This window comes from Chiloscyllium plagiosum, chromosome 11 (assembly GCF_004010195.1).
Source record: "Chiloscyllium plagiosum isolate BGI_BamShark_2017 chromosome 11, ASM401019v2, whole genome shotgun sequence".
Classification (NCBI taxonomy): domain Eukaryota; kingdom Metazoa; phylum Chordata; class Chondrichthyes; order Orectolobiformes; family Hemiscylliidae; genus Chiloscyllium; species Chiloscyllium plagiosum.
The window spans coordinates 36,385,022-36,408,270 of NC_057720.1; the positions used below are offsets into that span (position 1 = coordinate 36,385,022).

The 23,249-nt window shown below is 40.9% G+C and overlaps 1 protein-coding gene across 3 annotated transcripts in view; it reads right to left on the bottom strand.

Moving 5' to 3' along the window:
- The window catches only part of dmap1 (DNA methyltransferase 1 associated protein 1), a 79,561-nt gene that overhangs the window by 55,074 nt on the left and 1,238 nt on the right, over positions 1 to 23,249 (bottom strand). For 2 of the 3 annotated variants that reach the window (XM_043699086.1, XM_043699085.1), the window contains exons 2-3: positions 9,345 to 9,453; positions 4,219 to 4,310 (exon numbers count right to left, since the gene is read on the bottom strand). In XM_043699086.1, the coding sequence (XP_043555021.1) occupies positions 4,219 to 4,310; positions 9,345 to 9,443 (191 nt within the window). In that variant the 5' untranslated portion in view covers positions 9,444 to 9,453. Of the gene's footprint in view, positions 1 to 2,070; positions 2,319 to 4,218; positions 4,311 to 9,344; positions 9,454 to 23,249 lie in introns of those variants that run through there. The other variant, XM_043699084.1, reaches the window with a different exon arrangement.

Here is a 23,249-nt window from a genome sequence, read left to right on the forward strand (position 1 = left end):
CATAGGAGTGGAAGTGAGGCCATTCGGCCCATCGTGTCCACTCCGCCATTCAATCATGGCTGATGCGCATTTCAGCTCCACTTACCAGTGTTCTCCCCGTAGCCCTTAATTCCTCTAGACAACAAGAATCTATCAATCTCGGCCTTGATGACATTTAGCGTCCCGGCTTCCACTGCACTCTGTGGCAATGAATTCCACAGGCCCACCACTCTCTGGCTGAAGAAATGTCTCCGCATTTCTGTTCTGAAATGACCCCCTCTAATTCTAAGGCTGTGTCCAAGGGTCCTAGTCTCCTCGTTTAACTGAAACAATTTCCTAGCATCCACCTTTTCCAAGCCATTGGAAGTATCCCTTGGGGCCTTGGAGGGAAGTAAGGGGGGAGGTGTGGGCTGGTTCCATTTCTGGTCAATAATAATGTTGATGCTATTGGAATGTTATGGGGAGATATATTATCTCAGAAATGGTCATTCAAATCACACTATCGCAGGGCAATGGTACAAGTTACTGGCTGAAGCATAAAGGTTGTCCATGTTTTGTTGAATATGAACAGCTTCAATAGCTGAGAAGTTCTGAGTGACTTGCAATCTTGCACAATCAATGAACATCCCCACTTCCAATATTAATTAATGAAGCAGCTAAAGATGATTAGCCATGGGCATAACCCTGCGAAATTCTAACTGTGATGTTCTGGGACTGAGATGATTGAAGGACAACACTTGCAGTGTTGGCAAGAGGCTGAGCCTATATTCATGGGAGTTTAAAAATGAGAGATCATCTGATTGAAACAAGATCTTGAGGTGATTTAAAGTAGATGCTGAAAGGTTGTGGCCCCTTAAGGGAGAAACTAGAATGAGGAAACAGATTAAAAATGAGAGATCTTCCATTTAAGAAAGAGATGAAGAGAATTTTTTTTCTGTCAGAGGGTTTCTCTCTTCCTCAGGGAGTGCAGGAACAGCAGCATTGAATATTTTAAGCCTGAAGTAGATTGATTCTTGACTAACAAGGAGTCAAAGATTGTTGGGGTTAGGCAGAAGTGTGAAGTTGTATCCACAATCTGATCAACCATAATGTTATTAAATAGCAGAGCAGATAGAAGGGCCAAATAGCCTACTCCTGCTTCAGATTTAATAGGCCACCTTGATGTCACATGTAGTGAAATGCCACCTTGATGTCAAGGACTCTTACCTCACTTCTTGAATTCATGTTTAAACCTCATGAGTGTAAATTCATGAGTTCAGATTCTTACTTGTCCTTGCAGAAGCAAATCTGAGCATTAGGAAGCAGGTTACTAAGTGTCACTTGATAGCCCTGTCAACAATATATTCCAACACTTGACTGAAGATCAACGTTAGATCAATATTAGAGGGCAGGAGGTATTTAGCAAGATTGGATTTATCCTGCCTTTTGTGCCCGAGAATATACAGGCATTTTTTTTCCATGTTGTCAGTAGATGTCAGTGTTGCAGCTTAACTAAAGTATGTGGCTGGTCCGAGAATATACATCTTCAGTGCTATTACCAAGGTGTTGTCAGTAAACATAGACTTTTCTGTATCCACTGTCTTTAGTTGTTTCTTTATATTATGTAAAGTTATTCAAATTGGTTGGAGACTGGCATCCAGTGATTTAAAAGACCTCAGGAAGAAGCTAAGATGGATCACCCACTTAGACCTTCGGTCTTATCTTTTGCATTGACATACTGGTCCCATCCATCACTGATGATGGGATGTTTGTTGGTGCACCTGCTTGGATTATCAAATTAAAGCAAATACGGAAGATGCTGGAAATCTGAACGGAAATCAGAAAGTGCTAGAGAAACTCAGTAGTTCTAGCAGCATCTGTGAAGAGAGAAAAAGAATTAGTATTTCAAGTCCGTTATGATTCTTCTTCAGAACTGTTCTTTAGTTCTGAATTGTTAGACCACTATTCATCAGTGAATGTGTCAACCCTGTCGAGCTTTGATCTGATCATTAGTTGTGGAACCACTTAGCTCTATCTATGCACTGCTTGGCTTGTATGTAGCCCTTTAATATAGCTTCAATGGGTTGACACCTTATTTTAGCTATGCCTGACCTTGCTTGCAATATTCTCTCCTGAACTTCCATCAAAGCAAGGTTGATCCACTGGCTTGATGATAATAGCAGAGTGAGGAATATGCCAGATTCTGGTTGAACACAGTTCTCCTGCTGGTAATAATCTACAGGACCCTGTGGATGCCCAGTTTTGAGCTCAGTCAGAGGTGGCTCCAAGCCACTTCTGGTGATGGGCATTGAAGTCTCACAGTCAGAGCATCAGAGCAAATTTAGTGAAGCAACAGGACACATGAACATAGATTCAATTGTAATTGTTGTGGTTCTGTTCGCCGAGCTGGGAATTTGTGTTGCAGACGCTTCGTCCTCTGTCTAGGTGACATCCTCAGTGCTTGGCTGCTTCCTGTGAAGCGCTTCTGTGATCTTTCCTCCGGCATTTGTAGTGGTTTGAATCTGCCGCTTCCGGTTGTCAGTTCCAGCTGTCCGTTGCAGTGGCCGGTATATTGGGTCCAGATCGATGTGCTTATTGATTGAATCTGTGGATGAGTGCAAATTCAATCAATAAGTACATCGACCTGGACCCAATATACCGGCCACTGCAACGGACAGCTGGAACTGACAACCGGAAGCGGCAGATTCAAACCACTACAAATGCCGGAGGAAAGATCACAGAAGCGCTTCACAGGAGGCAGCCAAGCACTGAGAATGTCACCTAGACAGGGGACGAAACGTCTGCAACACAAATTCCCAGCTCGGCGAACAGAACCACAACAACAAGCACCCGAGCTACAAATCTTTTCACAAATTCAATTGTAATATCCAAGATTTGTGCGAAAGCATCTCCAGATCATATATGTGGTCATGGCGCAACTAAAGTTTCATAGCATTTTATTTTTAAAAATTACTTCTTCAAATTGTAAACATTTGTCTTTTATACCCATTAACAGTTATCTGTAAACTTTATGCCTGATAACACACACCCTGGATATTATAGTACTGCAGCAACATGATTAGACTACAGAGACAAATCTGATGCACAGACTTTCTTCTCATAACGCAGAACTCACTTTCTATTTCTATACCTGATTGTCATTGACAATGTACTTTGAATATTGCAGTGCAGTGGAATTGGAATGAAAACAACTCAACACATTTTTTCATTGGTCCTGTCAATCCCACTTCAGTTTCAAGTTCCATGCCATTATATATCGCCTTTTATCCATGGAGATCCAATCTCACTAGCTTCACCAGGTCAGCTGGCGGACTTGCCACTTCTTCCTTGAAGGAGATCCAAGAATTCTCTATCTATCATGACTATCTTCCAGCCCTAGGCTAACGTATTCACACAGTGAACAACTTCTCTTTTTGAGTCAACTCATTGATTTCAAATAAATGTGCTGCTATGGCAACCTACATAATTCTGAGCAATACCTGCCTTTTCTTTTTGGGTTATGTGGCTCATTCATAATCTAAATTCCATTTCGATCCCCTCCCCAGCCTCTATTATCATACATTAATGACAGTACCAACACAGTTTCCTGCTCTCAGCTCAACCCAAGTTGTCATCTTTGATTCAAAATTCCACCCTTCTTTAATGGTTCATCTCTAAATATTCCTTTCCCTTTCTCAACTTCTCGGTTTCAATTTTTAATTATGTGCAGATCTTGACCAATATTCACCATAAACTCAGTGACTCCCATCCTCATACCCTAGTTCTGTAGGGGACTTGATTCCAGTCTTCAAGTTTCTCCATCACATTTGTTCTCAAGATGCTAACTTTCAAACCAGTCATTCAGATCAGTCTCCCTTTACCTTCAACAAATAACTCCCTTTGACTGTTAAAATACCTCAGCCCTGTACAGACAGTATTTAAATAGACAGCCGTGAGAAGTGCATTAATAAAGGAGTCAGGCATTATTCTGAAAACTTGACTACCGTGTTTACCTAATTTTAATTTAATGTTTTTCTTCAAAACTGAAATCTCCACTTTCCGAAGCATAAGATGCACTCAGAATTTCAGCAGAATCCAGGAACAGTGAGAAATAGAGTAATACAACACTGCAATATTCCACAGCTGCCATGAGAGGCTGCTCTAACACAAAGCTGTTAGAGGTTATAAACACATCCTCAATAAACCAATCACTTAGTGAGCAGTTAGTAAAAACATTATTTTTCATTTGCTTTAACTTACTTTTTGTCAGAGTACAATAGAGCATAAACTTCTCTGTGCATTCCCTCTGGTCTTTTAAATGTAAGCGCTTCTGTGGACTTCTTTGATTTTTTCTGAATAAAATAGGAATTTATTATTCAAAATTAGCTTTGACATTAAGGATTAAAATAAAGCTAAATACTGCAGCTGCTTTAAATCTGAAATAAAAACAGTAAGTGCTGAAGAAACTTCACAGATCTGGCGATATCAATAGACATAGATCCAGAGTTTTGGACCCAATGATCAGAGAATAGTGATTGAACTCAAGACATTTTCTCTCTTCATGGTTGTCAGACATGATGAGTTTCTCCAGCACGTTCTGTTTTTATTTACCATTAAGCAACACAGCGGAGAGTGAAAATGAGAAGAGTTAAACTCTACATAAAATAAAATCACAATTAGTGGAAAGGAAAACACAAGAAGGGACAAAATAAGAATTAGATTGAAAATTAAAAAATGCATTCTCCCAAACTGGTATACAGCAACCTATTGCTGCAGAATTTCAGCTTTACATTGAAGTAAGTTACTATTGTTGGACAGCTGTGGTGTAAAATTATGTCCCAATACATGTGTGAATCATAATGTAACACATGTATTGGGCCAAGCAGTGGAATGTGGTGAAAGGGTTAAAATTGTGTCCCAATACATGTGTGAATCTAACCGAAAATGGAAGGTGTCGCTTAGTCCCGTGTGAATCTTATTACACACCTTCCCGTGTGAATCTTCTTATCTGTATGTGACCAGAATGGAATGTGTTTTTCAGCCTTGCTCTGCTGTTCACATGAATGTTTAGATCTCGAAAAGAGTATATCAGCTGGAAAAGTCTCCAGTTCGGGGAGTCTGCTCCGGGGTTACGTTTAACCGCCGAGCGTGGGTTGTTGGCAACCGCTCTACGAGAACTGACGGCTCCCAGTTCCGGGAACATGTAGAGTGAGTATAAGCCAGACCCGGGAGTCTGCTCCGGGGTTACGTTTAACCGCCGAGCGTGGGTTGTTGGCAACCGCTCTACGAGAACTGACGGCTCCCAGTTCCGGGAACATGTAGAGTGAGTATAAGCCAGACCCGGGAGTCTGCTCCGGGGTTACGTTTAACCGCCGAGCGTGGGTTGTTGGCAACCGCTCTACGAGAACTGACGGCTCCCAGTTCCGGGAACATGTAGAGTGAGTATAAGCCAGACCCGGGAGTCTGCTCCGGGGTTACGTTTAACCGCCGAGCGTGGGTTGTTAGCAACCGCTCTACGAGAACTTGTGATGCCAAGTACATGCATAGATACGAGAGATGGTAATTGAGTTGGTTTTCTTGGCAAGAGGAGGTTGTCCAGACTTTTCTGCTCTCTAGCAATGTGCTGAGGATAAAACTTCTTGGTTGTACATGCTAGTTTGTTAGTGGGCCAAAGTTCATCACAGCTTTGCTAATGCATGAGCTCAATTCTTTGCCCTGTGACAGAACCTGTAAATCCAGCCTAGCATAATTTACAAACTGCTTCCAGAGTTGTGGTGTTGAATCTGGTCGTAGGTAGAGATGCAACTTCTTGTGCCCCAATTACATTTTTCTTCACTGGTGAGGAAGAATGTGACAGCATTCAAAAGGTCTTTGATCAGAGCTTCCTGCACATTGTTTTGGCTCTCAGTCTTGAAATGTTGAGAACTTTCTTGTCTGGTAGTGTTTGAAGGTGTACTCCTTCCACATGGCTGGGGAACCATAGGTCAGTGGAAAAGATGCTCAACAGTAGTGGCAGAATTGTAGCCTTGTTTCACCCTATCATTGATCCCTGAACTGAACTGAATTATGCCATGCACCTTAGCATGGAAGAATCAAATGAGACTGCCAAGTTTGGGAGGATATCCAATTTTATTTTTTAACCAATAGTGGCCTGACCTACTCATGGTGTGAAATGATTTTGTGAACTTCAAATAAGGGAGAAGAGTTCTCATATTTTTATGACCATGCGATATTATCTTTTGCATTGACATAAAGAGCAGGTGCATAGGCAGTTATGAAGACATTGAAATCTCCATCTGATGCTAGATGTGAAGCTTTCAGAAGTTGTGACCACATCTGTTATCTGTATTAATATGTTGTTGGTAGCAAAGTGGTCATCTTTAATTTTGCCATCTGCCATGCCCAGTACAAGGTACCTTGAGTATCTTTAGGTCAGTCAGTCTCGACTGTGGGAGAGCAGTAGTGTTAATGTTGAACTTGTGTAGTTCATAATCAATCAATGCTGTTTGTGTATTGTCTGTTGACAGTAAGTCATTGTCCATGCCAGAGTACTTAGTCCTGATGTTCAGCTACTAAGCCTGAGAATCATCTTTCACTACTTAGTACCATTTACTGCATGCTTCCAAATGTTGGTAGGTCAATACCTGGTTGACTTGGTGAGATGTGGTGGCATGTTATGACTGACCATAGAATGAAATAATCATCCCAATGTTGCAATCAATCTATTTGGTTCTTTCCTGACACCTCAGAACCTGTAAACTGCAACCCCTTGTGTTGGTCTGTGTTTTAAAAAATTCTCAAGGTCAAGGACCAGGCTCGCAGGAAAGTAGTCTGACACAGAGCAAACAGCCAAGAGGCGAGTCTGCTAGAATATAAGTGTTTTATTCCCCGCAGCGTCGCCACAACCAGGTCTCGTACTTACAACGGGTCTGGTTTATACTCACTCTACGTGTTACCGGAACTGGGAGCCGTCAGTTCTCGTAGGGCGGTTGCCAACAACCCACGCTCGGCGGTTAAACGCAACCCCGGAGCAGACTCTACCGAACTGGAGACTTTTCCAGCTGATATACTCTTTTCGAGATCTAAACATTCATGTGAACAGCAGAGCAAGGCTGAAAAACACATTCCATTCTGGTCACATACAGATAAGAAGATTCACACGGGAAGGTGTGTAATAAGATTCACACGGGACTAAGCGACACCTTCCATTTTCGGTTAGATTCACACATGTATTGGGACACAATTTTAACCCTTTCACCACAACAGCTCATAGCCACAATAATTTATCTGCTTTGTAACCAACTCCAAAGACCAAGATGATCATTTCAGCCTCCTCCTTACTATCAATCACTGACCCCTGGCTTGAAAAAGCTGATCTCTTCCTCTATCCCTCTAAATTAAAGAAATATCAGTATGTATTTTTGGTTTTCACCTTCAGCCAGTTTTTAAAGTTTAGTTTTGTCTAAATAATGAAGTTAAAATAGAACTTCAAAATTATGAAACAAGAATGAATTCCAAAACCTATTAAAATTCAAGCTTAAAATTTAGCAAACCATTGCCTTAAAAGAAATTCCATGACCAAACCATCTCGAACAGATTCACATACAGATTAGATATATCATGTATAACATTCAACTAGTCAAATTAGCAGATCTCAAACAGATCAATTATAGGTCTTGGCATGCCTGGATTTGGGAGTGAACAATTTGCAAGGATGAGTATCCAGTGATACTTGCTGGAAGACTCTATATGTAAATTTAATAAGGATAAGATTGGATAGGACTACAATGTCGCTGTAGTTCAGTTTTCCATAGCCACTTAAGGTTCAAATGTGACCAATTAAGCAAGAATCTGGAAGACAGCCCTGGGATTCTGAATCACTAAAACAGTGATATTACTACTAAGCCACTGCCTTCCTCGAATCATAATCAACAATCTTAAGCTAGGAAGAGGAGGAAATTGGCAGGAATAAAGGAATTTCCAAGTAAGGCCCAAAATTGTTTGTCGTCTCAATCTAATTGCTAGTTTGAAAGATAAATCCACGCAATTTTACTTACTTAGTTTCTCCAACATCTACCCACTAATTGAAGCTGCTATAGTAATTATTCTGCCTGAATTACAATAGATTTAAAATAACACAGAATGAAGAAGTTTAGAACATTTAGCCCCATTTTGGAATGCAAAAAAGTACATGCAGATTTTATTCAAAGCAAAATCTATTCAAAAAAATGATTCAGCAGCTTATTCCTTTTAATTAAACACAATCACTGAAGTGAAAGGGAACAGAAATTCAATATTTACTCATTTTCTACATTGTGCTGCATCATTTCTGATTAATTTAACACACTGATAATCAGGGCAAGATGATGTCAATGCAGAGCAAATCAGTGAAGAAATTAAAATGCTAATTTAAATTAAAAGCATATGTAAATTTACAGGTTTTGGCCAGCCTGCTATAAATTAATCTTTTAAATCCATGATGGAAAACTATTTAAATACAAATGAAATGGCTCAAAAGGGTGCTGCTTAAAAACTGAATATATACACAGGTCTGGTTGTAAACCATTAATCTCACTGATCAGTTCAAAGTAGTACAGACTCCAGGAAAGAAAGACTTAAGGGCTTTAAACAATTATAGAAACCCAGAGGTGAGATTACATCTATTCAGTAATTTTAAAGCAGTGCACTAAACAAAGTTATCTGCTATTAATTTGAACCACAACTTTGAGCAATTTTGGTTATATTGATATGTACTATGTTCAATACCTCTTTCATGTGGAATGATGATGATTAAGCCACTTGGAATTTATTCAATGTCAATAAAGTCAGGTAGCAATAAGCATTATCGTCAGTTTATGAAAGTCACGTCATCTAGTGGACCATAGGGCTGCTTGCTCTCTCTCTCTCACTCAGTCAGTCAGTCAAGAGTGTAGTGCTGGAAAAGCACAATAGGTCAGGCAGCATCCGAAGAACAGGAAAATTGACATTTCGGGCATAAACCCTTCATCAGGAATGAGGCTTGTGGGTTGGGGCTGAGAGATAAATGGGAGGGGGTGGGGGTTTGGGGAAAGATAGCTGAGAATGCGATAGGTGGATGAAGGTGAGGGAGAAGATGATAGGTCGGGGGGAAGAGAGGAGTGATGAATGATAGAGAGACACAACTGGTGGCAGTTTTAACTTAAGGGTCACCACGCCTCATGTGAGGGAAGAGATCAAGTAGTACAGTTCTTCATGATAACCTCAGCCAGTGCAGAACTGGACCCACACGGCTGGTGTTACCCTATATTGCAAACCAGCTATCCAGTCAACTGAACTAAATGAGCTCCGACAGTTCATATTAACCTTGAAGGAGTTTACATTGTAGAATTGTTTAAAAAAAGTGTTACCTTATCTGAATTAATGATATCTTTTTTACTAATTGGTGTGTTTTCAGAGTCACCACCCCCCAGTTCCAAAATATCACGAACATCTGCTCCTGTCGCCATTTTTATAAACCTGTAAAGATTAAAAGTAGAAATTTAAGAAGGAAATTCAGTTACAACAATCAAAAACTGTATTTACTGTATTCACCCTACACCTGGGTTGAAATTTCAATGCTGAAGAACAGCTGAACTTAGCCATTGTATACAAATTTCAGAATCCTTACATTTGGGTACTCTCAAGACATGACCCATGATATAATTAATTGAATGGACTGTGTTCAAAATAGGATACTAGGGCTCTTAGAAAATTATCCAGTAGGCAACTAATCATCTAACTACAAAAAAAATCATCTTCATAATTCTAATATGACCAGTAAACCCATGCCACATACAACACACTCTCCACAGGTAGCATTTTTTATATAGGAAAAAAGTCTACAGTCACTCCCAGTTTCAACGGATTCACATCTTTTGTTTAGCCAAGTCATAATAGAATAACTGTTGAAAGACATTTCCCTCTGTTTTCAGAGAATTTCCAAACCAACTGTCAACAGTAAGGCCTCCAAGCCTCATCAAGACAAATCTTCAAGGACCCTTAAATTAGGATGCGTCTTTTCAACCAGTGACCATCCTCCCTCCAGCATTCCATCTGGTAGTTCCCAGGAGTCTTGCAGACTTTACCCAATCTGCTGGCCAGTCTTTTTCTTCTCTGCAAGACCTGTCCCATTCTATATAAAGAAATCTCAGAGCTTAAAAGTCTGTCCATAGTCAGCCTAGTTTCTCCTGCATTTGCTTTCAGGTATGGACATTTTGCACTTTGCTCCCATTAAATTTCAATCTGGGCCCCCACACCCCTCATTTGTATAGTAACCAAAACACACAGGCTTGTTGTAAGGCAGAACCCCAAGCAGGTAACATCAATCTCTGCACTACTACACACCATTTTACATTTTAATTGAAAAGAAAGGCCTAAATCAGAATTATCTCATATAACTACAAATAGAATGGATGCCAAGTATTAAGCAGTAAGTAAAATATTATTCAAGACCATAACTGTTCAAGATAAAACTACAATTCCAAGATATAGGGTTGAATTTAAGTAAAAATAAAGTAAAAGAATGTTCAGATTTTGGTTATGTTGATATGTACTGATATTCAATTCAACTCTTTCACATGTGATTACCATGAGACAATGATGATTAAGCCACTTTGAATTTACTGAATGTCAATAAATAGTCAAGTAGCAATAAACATTGTCAGTTTATGAAAGTCACATCGTGCTAGTGGACCATAGGGCTGTGTTCTCTCTCTCATTAGAGAATACAACTGGTGGCAGTTTTATACAACCTATATGAAAGTAACAAAATGATATGTAACCTAACAGTTATTTACCTAAACATTTAAATAAAGTTCTTTTTAATCTTTAACATTGAATTACTACTCTCCACTGTTATGCTTGGCCAGATAAGACATAAGATAACTACTCATTGAAGCATACATCTGATAACTTCAACCCATTTCAAAATCTTACTTCCTCTATAGAAGCCCAACTGATTCTAAATAAGCAAAAATGTACAATAATTTGTATTAACTAGATTGATAGTTTTGTGGGTGGCAACCTCAGTATTGCCTTCAGAGGTGAGGCTTGCATGAAAGCTCCAAGTTGAGGTCACACATGCAAAACTGAATTCAAATTATGTGTTGCCTCCCTGATACCTGGCAAAAGAGCAGACACAGAAACTTTAAGATAATTATGGATTGGAAGGAAAGCACACACATCCTGCCAAGAAACATTAGAGGATAAAAGAACACATGAACTAGGAGCAGAAGGAGACAATTGCACCTGCCCTGCTATTTGATATGATGATGACTACTCTCACCTTGGCCTCAACTTCACTTGAAAGCCTACTGTCCAGAAGTCTTCAACCCATTACTAAATTTAGAAATCTGTCAATCTCCACCTTAAAATTATTCAATGCCCCAGCATTGTCACAAACACTTTTGTGCGACACCTTATCAAATGCCTTCAATGAACTCTGGTAAGTTAGTCAAGCATGAAATACCCTGCATAAAATCATGCAAACTTTGATGAATTGTATTTTGACTATCCAAAATGTCCTGTTATTACTTCTTTAAACATGGATTCTAATAATACTCCAAAGACATGTTAAACTAACTAGGCGATAGTTCCCTACTTTCTGCCTCCCTCCCTTGTTGAATAAGGGTGCTATATTAACATTTTTCAATCCAATGGAACCTTCCCCACATCCAGGGATCTTTAGAATACTATAACCAACCGATCCAACATCTCTGCTGCCACTTCCTTTAAGATCCTAAAATGTAAACCTTCAGGCCCTCCAATGTAAAAACTGAAGCAAAATATTAATTTAGTGACTCTGCCATTTCTGTGTTCCTCACTATTAACTCCCTAATCTCAGCCCCCAATACCAACATTCACTATAGCTACTCTCTTCCCCTTTATATACTTGTAGAACCTTTTGCTATTCACTTATATATTTTACATCAGATTTTTTTCATAACTTACCTTTGCTCTTTTTCCGACTTTTAAGCAACCCTTTATTGATCTTTAAATTCTTCCCAATCTTCCAGCCTGAAAATCACCTTTGCAATATAGTATTCCTTGTTTTTGACTGTATATTATCTTTAATTTCCTTGCTTAGCTATGGATGCTTTCCCTCCCTTTATAATCTTTCTTTCTTTCTAACACAATACCAAATACCAATAGCCTGCTCCTTGGTCGATTCCCCAACATATTGTTCCAAGCAACAATCGCTATGTTATGGATCGGACCAAATCCCCTCAAGAATATAGTCTAGACATTAACTTTTTCTTATTGTACAGATAAGTGTAAGGCATTGTATTCTAATTGCAACTTGATTGATCAAACTACCAGGCTTGAAACAAAACATACTTTATTCGTACACCTATGATTAAAATAGAGACAAAATAAAAAAATAATTTGCTTAACTGTAACTCTTGACATTAGATTAGATTAGATTACTTACAGTGTGGAAACAGGCCCTTCGGCCCAACAAGTCCACATCGACCCGCCGAAGCGCAACCCACCCAGACCCATTCCCCTATATTTACCCCTTAACCTAACACTATGGGCAATTTAGCATGGCCAATTCACCTAACCTGCACATTTTTGGATTGTGGGAGGAAACCGGAGCACAGGTGCTTAACAATATATTTTATTTCATTTATTTATTGTCACATGTATCTTGTTACAAAATACAGTGAAAAGTGTTGTATAGCATCACCAGTCTCTGGCACCACCGTAAAAAACAAATAAAAACAGAATATAATGGCAGAAAAATGGGAAAATAAAGGAATTGTCCAACTTTACAGTCCTTCTTGTTAAGTGCTCTATCATGGGCTAGGTGGCCAGGCATGAGTCCCCTTCACTGCACTACTGGAACGAAAGTCACCACTCTTCGGTGCCATCCCGCCTCCACTGACGTAACCAGCACCATCTTTGTTACACACTTGATTACAAAAGCAGAATTTTCTAACAAAGCATAACTGAGGGAAACAAAGCCAAAAGGGATGAGAAGTATCCAGATATTTAAGTCTTCCGTAAATCTTATCTCCATGCAGGCAGCCGGGCCAAGCCACAGCCTGGCGTCTTGGGAGGAGCGGAGTGATTGCTACTGTTGACACTACTGCCTCAGCTTTCTTGCTGCTGCCTCCAATTCTGTGACTACTGGTGTTGCAACCAAGTCCTGGAACATGCTCGGGCAGAGCCCATTCATAGCCTCCAATTACCAGATTCCGGACATGCTCCAGCAGGCCCCACTCAGCCTCTGATCAGTGGACACCTACTGGATCCAGGAACATGCTCAGCATAGATATTAATTAATTCTGACAAACTGTTCCAACACAGTAACATCCCATAAACACACACTTGGCAAAAGCAAATTCTGTAAAATAGGTTGTCTCACATGCAATTCTAGCAGCAGGCAGAGAACCCCAGCTTTTAGTTGTAACAGAAAGTGAGGAATAAGAACTACCACATCCAGTTTCAAGATCCCAGCAACTGCTACTGAGGACTAAAACTAAAAAATTCTGCTTCTGTGGGATGTTGATCGCACCCATTCAGGCTGCTTCTATTTTTCTAACTTTTTTTTTTTTAAATGCCTCACAAGCTCCTTACTTTATTGTCTTTGGAACATTTCTCATCGATTTTCACGTAGGAAAAGGAGAATATTGTCGAGGAGAAGAATGAAATATGAGATATTAGACTAGAAAGGATCGAGGTTAGTTACGAACAGGTGTTATCAATTCTAGAAGGAATGAAAGTAGACAAGTCCCCTGGGCTGGATGGGATTTATCAGAGGATTCTCTGGGAAGCTAGAGAGGAGATAGTAGAGCCTTTGGCTTTGATATTTGAGTCGTCATTGTCTGCAGGTTTAGTACCAGAGGATTGGAGGATTGCAAATGTTGTGCCCTTGTTCAAGAAAGGAAGCAGAGATGACCCAGGTAATTATAGACCAGTGAGCCTTACTTCTGTTCTAGGAAAGGTTTTGGAAAGGATTATAAGAGATAAGATTTATAAGCATCGAGCAAGCAACAATTTGATTTCAGATGGTCAACATGAGAAGGTCATGTCTCACAAACTCTTAGTATTTTGAGAAGGTGACCAAGCATGTAGATGAGGGTAGGGCAGTTGACGTGATATACATGGACTTCAGTAAAGCCTTTGATAAGGTTCCACATAGTAGGCTGTTGGTGAAAATGCAGAGGCATGGAATTGAGGGTGATTTAGCAGTTTGGATTAGAAACTGGCTTTCTGAAAGAAGGCAGCAAGTGGTGGTTGATGGAAAATATTCAGCCTGGAGTCCGGTTACTAGTGGTGTGCCACAAGGATCTGTTTTGAGACCACTGCTGTTAGTCATTTTTATAAATGACTTAGACACAGGCATAGTGGATGGATTAGTAAATTTGCAGACAAAACTAAAGTCGGTGGAGTAGTAGACAGTTTGGAAGAATGTTACAGGTTGCAGGGGAACTTGGATAAACTGCAGAATTGGGCTGAGAGATGGCAAATGGAGTCCAATGCAGCTAAGTGTGAGGTGATGCACTTTGGAAATAACAGCAGGAAGGCAGAGTACTGGGTCAATGGAAAGATTCTTGGGAGTGTGGATTGCAGAGGGATCTTGGAGTCCATGTACATAGATCCCTGAAAGTTGCCACCCAGGTTGGTAGTGCTGTTAAGAAGGCATACGGTGCATTAGGTTTTATTGGTAGAGGGACTGAGTTCCGGAGCCGCAATATCTTGCCGCAACTATACAAAACAGCAGCACTTGGAATATTGTGTACAGTTCTGGTCGCCATATTTCGAGAAGGATGTGGAAGCATTGTAAACGGTGCAGAGGAGATTTACCAGGATGTTGCCTGGTCTGGAGTGAAGGTCTTATGGGGAAAAGGCTGAAAGACTTAGGTGTGTTTTCATTGGAAAGAAGGCAGCTAAGAGGTGATTTGATAGAGACATACAAGATGATCAGAGGATTAGATAGGGTAGATAGTGAAAGTCTTCTTGCTAGGATGATGACGTCAGCTTGTATGAGGGGGCATAACTTCAAATTGAGGGGTGATAGATTTAAGACAGATGTCAGAGGCAGATTTAAAAGCAAATTACTGCAGATGCTAGAATCTGAAACCAAAAGAGAAAATGCTGGAAAATCTCAGCAGGTCTGGCAGCATCTGTAAGGAGAGAAAAGAGCTGACGTTGAGTCTAACTGACCTTTTGTCAAAGTGGATCGAAACTGGAAGCGAAGTTTATGAATTTTTCCAGGTCAGGACGAGAGCATGAAGCTGTACCGAAATAGTCATCAATGTACCGATAAAGCAGTTGTGGGAGGGGACCTGGGTAGGCCTGGAACAAGAAATGTTCCGCATACCCCATGAAAAGGCAGGCATAGCTAGGACCCATGTGGGTACCCATTGCTACACCATTGATTTGGAGAAAATGGGATGAGTTGAAGGAGAAGTTGTTGAGAGAGAGAACAAGTTCAGCCAGGTGGAAGAGAGAGGTGGTGGATAGAGATTGTTCAGGCCTCTTTTCGAGAAAGAAGCAAAGAGCTTTCTAGCAGTCTTGGTGTGGGATGGAGGTGTAAAGAGATTGCACATCAATGGTGAATAGAAGGTGGTTGGAGCCTGCGAATTGAAAGCTGTCAATGTGTCGCAAGGCATCAGAGGAATCCTGGATGTAGGTGGGGAGGGAATGAACCAGAGGAGTAGGGATGGAGTCAAGGTAAGAGGAAATAAGTTCAGTGGGGCAGGAGCATGCTGACACAATGGGCCTGCCGGGACAGTCGGCATCCAGAGGAAATGAGGTCAGTCACAGTGTGGGAGACAATGGCTTGATGCTCAGTGGTGTGGTCATGGGCTGGGGGAGGTAGGAGGAGGAATCTTTATAGGGTAGGTAAGATTGAACTTTGACAAAGGGTCAGTTAGACGAACAGGATTGTATGTAAAATTTTGCTTCAAGGTACGAACGTAAAAGGCCCGTGTGCAACCACATGGTTTCATTGTCCTGCTTTGCTACGCACTTGTTGAACGCAAAAGCTCTCAGGTCCCACGTGATCTCATTCAGTCAGCTCTTTTCTCTCCTTACAGATGCTGCCAGACCTGTTGAGATTTTCCAGCATTTTCTCTTTTGGTCAGAGGCAGGTTCTTTACTGAGAGAGTGGTAAGGGCATGGAATGCCCTACCTGCCAATGTAGTTAACTCAGCCACATTAGGGAGATTTAAACAATCCTTGGATAAGCACATGGATGATGATGGGATAGTGTAGGAGAACGAGCTGAGAATAGTTCACAGGTCAGTGCAACATCGAGGGCCGAAGGGCCTGTTCTGCACTGTATTGTTCTATGTTCAATATCAGTACAGTAGCACCTCGACATACGAACGACCCCGTTCATGAACAAATCGGTTTACGAACAGGATTGTACGTAAAATTTTGCTTCAACGTACATACGAAATTCAAGGTACGATCGCAAAAAGCCCATGTGCGACCAAGTGGTTTCATTGTGCTGCTTTGCTACGTGCTTGTTGAACACAAAAGCTCTCGGGCCCCGCGTGATCTCATTCAGTTCGTCTTTGGTGCGTGCGCTGTGAACAGCCGTCCAAGCATTCTTACGTTATCCAAACAATGGGAAAAATTCATTCAGTTCGCAAACTTTTCGGTTCGCGAAACGGGTCCCGGAACGGATTAAGTTCGTAAGTCGAGGCGCTACTGTATATAGAATATTTGAAGGTGGAAAGATTGACAAGTTTAACTGAAAAAGTTGGTAGAAAATAATATCAGGACAAGGAAGGCAAAAATGAAATCCCCAGATCAAACAGCACTTAATTTAAAAATGTACATATTACTATAATATTTACAACTGATGATATCATTCTCTACCTCACTTATCTGCTTTCCAGTTGGGTGGGACTATCTTTGCTTGATTCCACTTTTACCTACAGCCAACAGCATCTCCAGCAATAGCTTTCCTGCCTATGCTGAACACTCTCCAAAGGAACAACGGCTTAACCTTTTATCTTCCTCAGTCGTATGCTACCCTAGTAAATGTTAGCATGGCTTCCCTTTACTGCAATCAATCGTAGTCGCACACTAGCTTCAGAGTTTTAAAATTCCAGGTTTAAGTCCCACTCGAGCACTTCTGTGCAGGAATCAAGTTTGACATTCCAATACACTGTTGAGGGAAGGAGTTCTCCCATGCCTTGAGCAAAATTTATCCCTCAATAACACTTGGCTTGATTATTTCTTGTTCTTTGTGGTAATTTTTTTTTAGATTAGATTACTTACAGTGTGGAAACAGGCCCTTCGGCCCAACAAGTCCACACCGACCCGCCGAAGCGCACCCACCCAGACCCATTCCCCTACATTTACCCCTGCACCTAACACTACGGGCAATTTAGCATGGCCAATTCACCTAATCTGCACATTTTTGGACTGTGGGAGGAAACCGGAGCACCCGGAGGAAACCCACGCAGACACAGGGAGAATGTGCAAACTCCACACAGTCAGTCGCCTGAGGCGGGAATTGAACTCGGGTCTCTGGCGCTGTGAGGCAGCAGTGCTAACCACTGTGCCACCGTGCCGCCCCAAATTTGCTGTGCATAAATTGGCTGCTGCATTTTCTCAAGTATTTGCACTCCAAAAAGTACATTGAGATAATCAGTGGCTGTAAAAAACATTTAAATATAAAACTTTCTTTTTCCTTAAAAAAGGACAACAATGATACATGACTGGAAAAGAAACAAATTTTAGTTAGGTAAAAAATAACGCAGAGTTTAAATTAGAAACAAAATGTTGAAGAGAACCACAATCAACAAGATACTTAAACAAAGAAAGAGTTAAAAATCCATCTAGTTCACTGATGCCTTTTAGAGAAGTAAATTTGCTATTGTTACTTGGTGTGGCCTACATGATGGGTCGAGGAGTGGCCGATGTTGTTTAATTTAGACAAATGGGAGTGCTGAATTTGGAAAGACAAATCAGGGCAGGACTTATACACTTAATGGTAGTATCCTGGGGAGTGCTGCTGAACAAAGAGACATTGGAGTGAAGGTTCATATTCCTTGAAAAAGAAGTAACAGATGGACAAGGTAATGAAGATGCTTGGTACGCTTGCCTTTATTGGTCAATACATTGAGTACAGGAGTATGGATGTCATGTTGCGACTGTACAGGACACTGGATGGACCACTTTTGGAATACTGCATTCAATTCTCGTCTTCGTCCTATAGGAAAGATGTTGTTAAACTTGAAAAGGGTTCAGAAAAGATTTACAAGGATATTGCCAAGGTTGGAAGATTGAGCTATGGATAGAAGCTAAATAGACTGGGACTATTTTCCATGGAGAGTCAGAGGCTGAGGAGGTGACCTTATAGAGATTTATAAAATCATGAGGGGCATGGTTACGGTGAATAGTCAAGGTCTTTCTCCCCACGGTATGGGAGCCAAAAATCAAGGGCATAGGTGTAAGCTGAGAGGGAAAAGATTTGAAAGGGACATAACGGGCAACATTTTCAAGCAGAAGGTGATTGTGTTTATGAAATGAGTTGCCAGAGGAAGTGGTGGTGGGTAGAATTACAACATTTAAAAGGCATTTGGGTTGGTATGTGAATAGGAAGGATTTAGAGGGATATGGGCCAAACGCTGGCAAATAGGACTAGCTTAACTAAGGATACAGTCAGTTCTTCTATTACTCGATGGTTGCATTCTTGTGTAATCCCACATTTAAGAAACATTGCGCTTTAAAAACAATGCTTAAAGTGTTGGAGATGTAATCGCATTATAGTCAACACAGATTTTAAAAGTTTAGAAATAGTGTCCCCAATTCATCAGTCGCATTACAGCGAAATCACATTGACAAAATGCAAACTATAGCAGAAGGACCTGTAGCTGGTCAGCTCAGACAAGTTGGATGATAGGGTCTACTTCCACGCTGTACAACTCTATGACTCTATGTGACCCCAGATCCACAATGCGGTTGACTCTTCATTGAAAGATGGGCAATAAATGCTGGTATAACCAGAAATTTCCACATCCAATGAATGAAAATAACATCACATGCATGTCCAGTAGAAAGGAGGCACTGGTTTACCTGGTTGTTGGCAATAAAGTGGGCCAAATAGAAAACAAATTGACAGTGGGGGAAGCATTTCAATGGCAGCATTCATTGTATTGCAAGTTTAGGATGACAATGAAAAATGACATACATCATTAGGAATAGTCAACTGGCAGACAGTGGAATTCAATCGGAGAAGGTCAAAGATGGGCCGGATAGAGTAGGCCCAAATATTGATGTATTCTCTTAAAAGGGAAAAGGAGGAAAGCCACCCAACAGGTCACTGAAACATGCGTACAAAATTGGCTGAGGGGTATGTGAGAGAGACTAATAAATAATGGATTTTTTTTGGATTGGACAAAGGTTTGTGGAGAGGTTCCCAAGGGCTCAGTACTGGAACCAATCCTGATTCAGTAAACAGTGGAGGAGCAGCATCAGGCAAATCAGAAAATATCAAGAAATGGCTGAAAGCACTGGATACTACAAAGGATATGTGCCCTGATGACATTTTGGTAATAGTGCTGAAAATGTGCTTTAGAACTAGCCACATAGAATTATAGAGACATACAGTACAAAAACAGACCCTTTGGTACTACTCATCCATGTTGACCTGATACCCGAAATTAATAGCTCCATTCATCAATATTTGGCCCAAATCCCTCAGAATCCTTCCTATTCTTGTATCCATCCAGATGCCTTTTAAATGCTGTAATTGTACCAGCCTCCAGCACTTCCTCTGGCAGCTCATTCCACACATGCACCACCCTTTGCCTGAAAACACAGATGTACAGCATGGAAACAGACCCTTCGTTCCAACCCGTCCATGCCGACCAGATATCCCAACACAATCCAGTCCCACCTGCCAGCACCCGGCCCATATCCCTCCAAACCCTTCCTATTCATATACCCATCCAAACGCCTCTTAAATGTTGCAATTGTACCAGCCTCCACCCCATCCTCTGGCAGCTCATTCCATACACGTACCACCCTCTGTGTGAAAAAGTTGCCCCTTAGGTCTGTTTTATATCTTTACCCTCTCACCCTAAACCTATGCCCTCTAGTTCTGGACTCCCCGATCCCAGGGAAAAGACTTTGTCTATTTATCCTATCCATGCCCCTCATAATTTTGTACACCTCTATATGGTCACCCCTCAGCCTCCAACGCTCCAGGGAAAACAGTCCCAGCCTGTTCAGCCTCTCCCTGTAGCTCAGATCCTCCAACCCTGGCAACATCCTTGTAAATCTTTTCTGAACCCTTTCAAGTTTCACAACATCTTTCCGATAGGAAGGAGACCAGAATTGCACACAATATTCCAACAGTGGCCTGACCAATGTCCTGTACAGCCACAACGTGACCTCCCAACTCCTATACTCAATGCTCTGACCAATAAAGGAAAGCATACCAAATGCCTTCTTCACTATCATATCTATCTGCGACTCCACTTTCAAGGAGCTATGAACCTGCACTCCAAGGTCTCTTTGTTCAGCAACACTCCCTAGGATCTTACCATTAAGTGTATAAGTCCTGCTAAGATTTGCTTTACTCCTTAGGTCCTTTTTAAATCTTTCCTTGTGCACCTTAAACCTAGTTAAAAATCAAACAACACCAGGTTATAGTCCAACAGGTTTATCTGGATGCACTAGCTTTCAGAGCGCTGCTCCTTCATCAGGTGGTTGGAGCAGCACTCCAAAAGCTAGTGCTTCTAAGTAAACCTGTTGGACTTATAACCTGGTGTTGTGTGATTTTTAACTTTGTACATCCCCAGTCCGACATCTCCAAATCACTTTAAAACTATGCCCTCAAGTTTTGGACTCCGTCACCCTAGTGAAAAGAACTTGTCTATTAACCCTATCCATGCCCCTTATGATTTTATAAACCTCAATAAGGTCACCCCTCAGCCTCCGACGCTCCAGGGAAAATAGCCCCAGTCTATTCAGCCTCTCCCTATAGCTCAAACTCCACAACATTGACAACATCCCTGTAAATCTTTTCAGAACACTTTCAAGCTTCACAACATCAAAGGAGACCAGAATTGCACGCAGCATTCCAAAAGTAGTTTAACCAATGTCCTGTACAGCCTCAATGTGACCTCCCAACTCCTACACAATGCACTGACCAATAAAGGAAAACATACCAAGCACCTTCTTCACTATCACATCTACCTGCGACTCCACTTTCTAGGCACTATGAACCTGCATGCCAAGGTCTCTTTGTTCAGCAACACGCCCCAGGACCTTATCATTAATTGTATAAGTCCAGCCCTGATGTGCTGTTCCAAAATGCAGCACCTCACATATAACTAAATTAAACTCCATCTGCCACCGCTCGGTCTATTGGGCCATCAGACCAAGATCCCATTGAACTCTGAGGTAACCTTCTTCGCTATCCACTACATCTCCAATTTTGGTGTCAACTACAAACTTACTAACCATACCTCCTATGTTCATATCCAAACCGTTTATATAAATGACAAAAAGCAGTGGACCCAGCACCAATCCTTGTGGCACACCACTGGTCACAGGCCTCAAGTCTGAAAAGTAACCCTCCACCAATGCCCTCCATCTTCTTTTATCAAGCTGGTTCTGTATCCAAATGGCTAGTTCTCCGTGTATTCTATGTGATCTAATTTTGCTAACCAATCTACCATAAGGAACTTTGTTAAACACCTTACTGAAGTCCGTATAGATCACACCCACCAGTCCATGCTCAATCGTCTTCAGTGAATTGTTTTGAAGTAATCAAGTTTGAGAGACACCATTTCCCACGCACAAAGCCATGTTGACTACCCCTAATCAGATCTTGCCTATCCAAATACATATAAATCCTGTCCCTCAAGATTCCCTCCAACAACTTGCCCATTACCAATGTCAGGCTCACTGGTCTGTAGTTCTCTGGCTTTTCTTTACAATTTTTATTAAACAGTGGAACCACGTTAGCCAACCTCCAGTCTTCCGACACCTCACCTGTGGCTATCAATGATACAAATATCTCAGCAAGGAGCCCAGCAATGACTTCCATGGCTTCCTATGGAGTTCTAGCATACACCTGATCAAATTCCAGGAATCTATCCACCTTTGTATGTTTTAAGGTGTCCAGCATCTCCTTCTCTGTAATACGGACATTAAGATGTTGCTATTTATTTCCCCATGTTCTCTCTGTTCCATATCGTTCCCCACAACAAACACTGATGCAAAATACTCATTGGGTGTCTCCCCTATCTCCTGCAGTTCCACATATAGGCAACCTTGCTGATTTTTAAGGGGCATCTCTATCTTAAATACAGATACAATACTGGCATCTATCACAATGTGGAGAACTGCTCCATCATATTCTGCATACAGGGCAAGTCAAATCCAACATGCTGAGATTGATCTACTCTTGATCAACAGCAAATTATGGGAGTAAATGTGCTGAACTTCAGAGATGAGGTGAGATGACAATACTGCCCTTAACAACAACAGTCGTATTCAAGCAAGTATGGTATGAAGTGACCTAGGCAAAACTGGAGTCAATGGGATTCTGGAGAAAATTCTCCACTGGTTGAATTCATTTCCAGTGCAAAGGAAGACAGAGTGAATTAAAAGTGCATAATTTCACAATATGCTGCATGAAATTTTATCATGTATTGCCTGTCTACATCATTATCCTGTCATAAAAACAAAAACTATGATAAATATAAAAATGCTAAAGGGTATCAGAAAAGTTTAGAAATTACAATTATGCAAAAAGCCAAGGGCAATAGAAAGGCTTCTTTATGCCTATCCCTATTTGCTTTAAGGTGATGCAGACCTTTTCCTTCAACTACTGCAATCCTCATCATAATCATTTTCCTACAATGCATTAGATAGAATTTTAAAATATTATAAATCCATTTGCAGTAAGAACATAAAATGAAAAAGTGATGAAGGAGGCAATTTTGTAGAGGTTAGTACAAAACGTTGCCTCAGTTTTCACATTTTAACTGGATTTTAATTGAAAACCATTAATAGAGATTATTGTATATAGCAACATTATTGTACTTTCTATTTTAAAACCAGATTTGTGTAAAGCTTAGTTAATTAGAAGTCTTTCATGTGGAACTAAGCTTTCAAAGCACCACTCACTGTTTAATCACTAATGTCCTCAAAAGTAGTCAAGGTTTTTTTTGCCAGCAAGAATCTCTTTCCTCCAAATCAACGGTGCTTGGCTTTTTTATTACATTAATGCTATGAAATTCTGGATGTAAGTTTGCTCGTTGACTTGGAAGGTTCACTTTCAGAAGTTT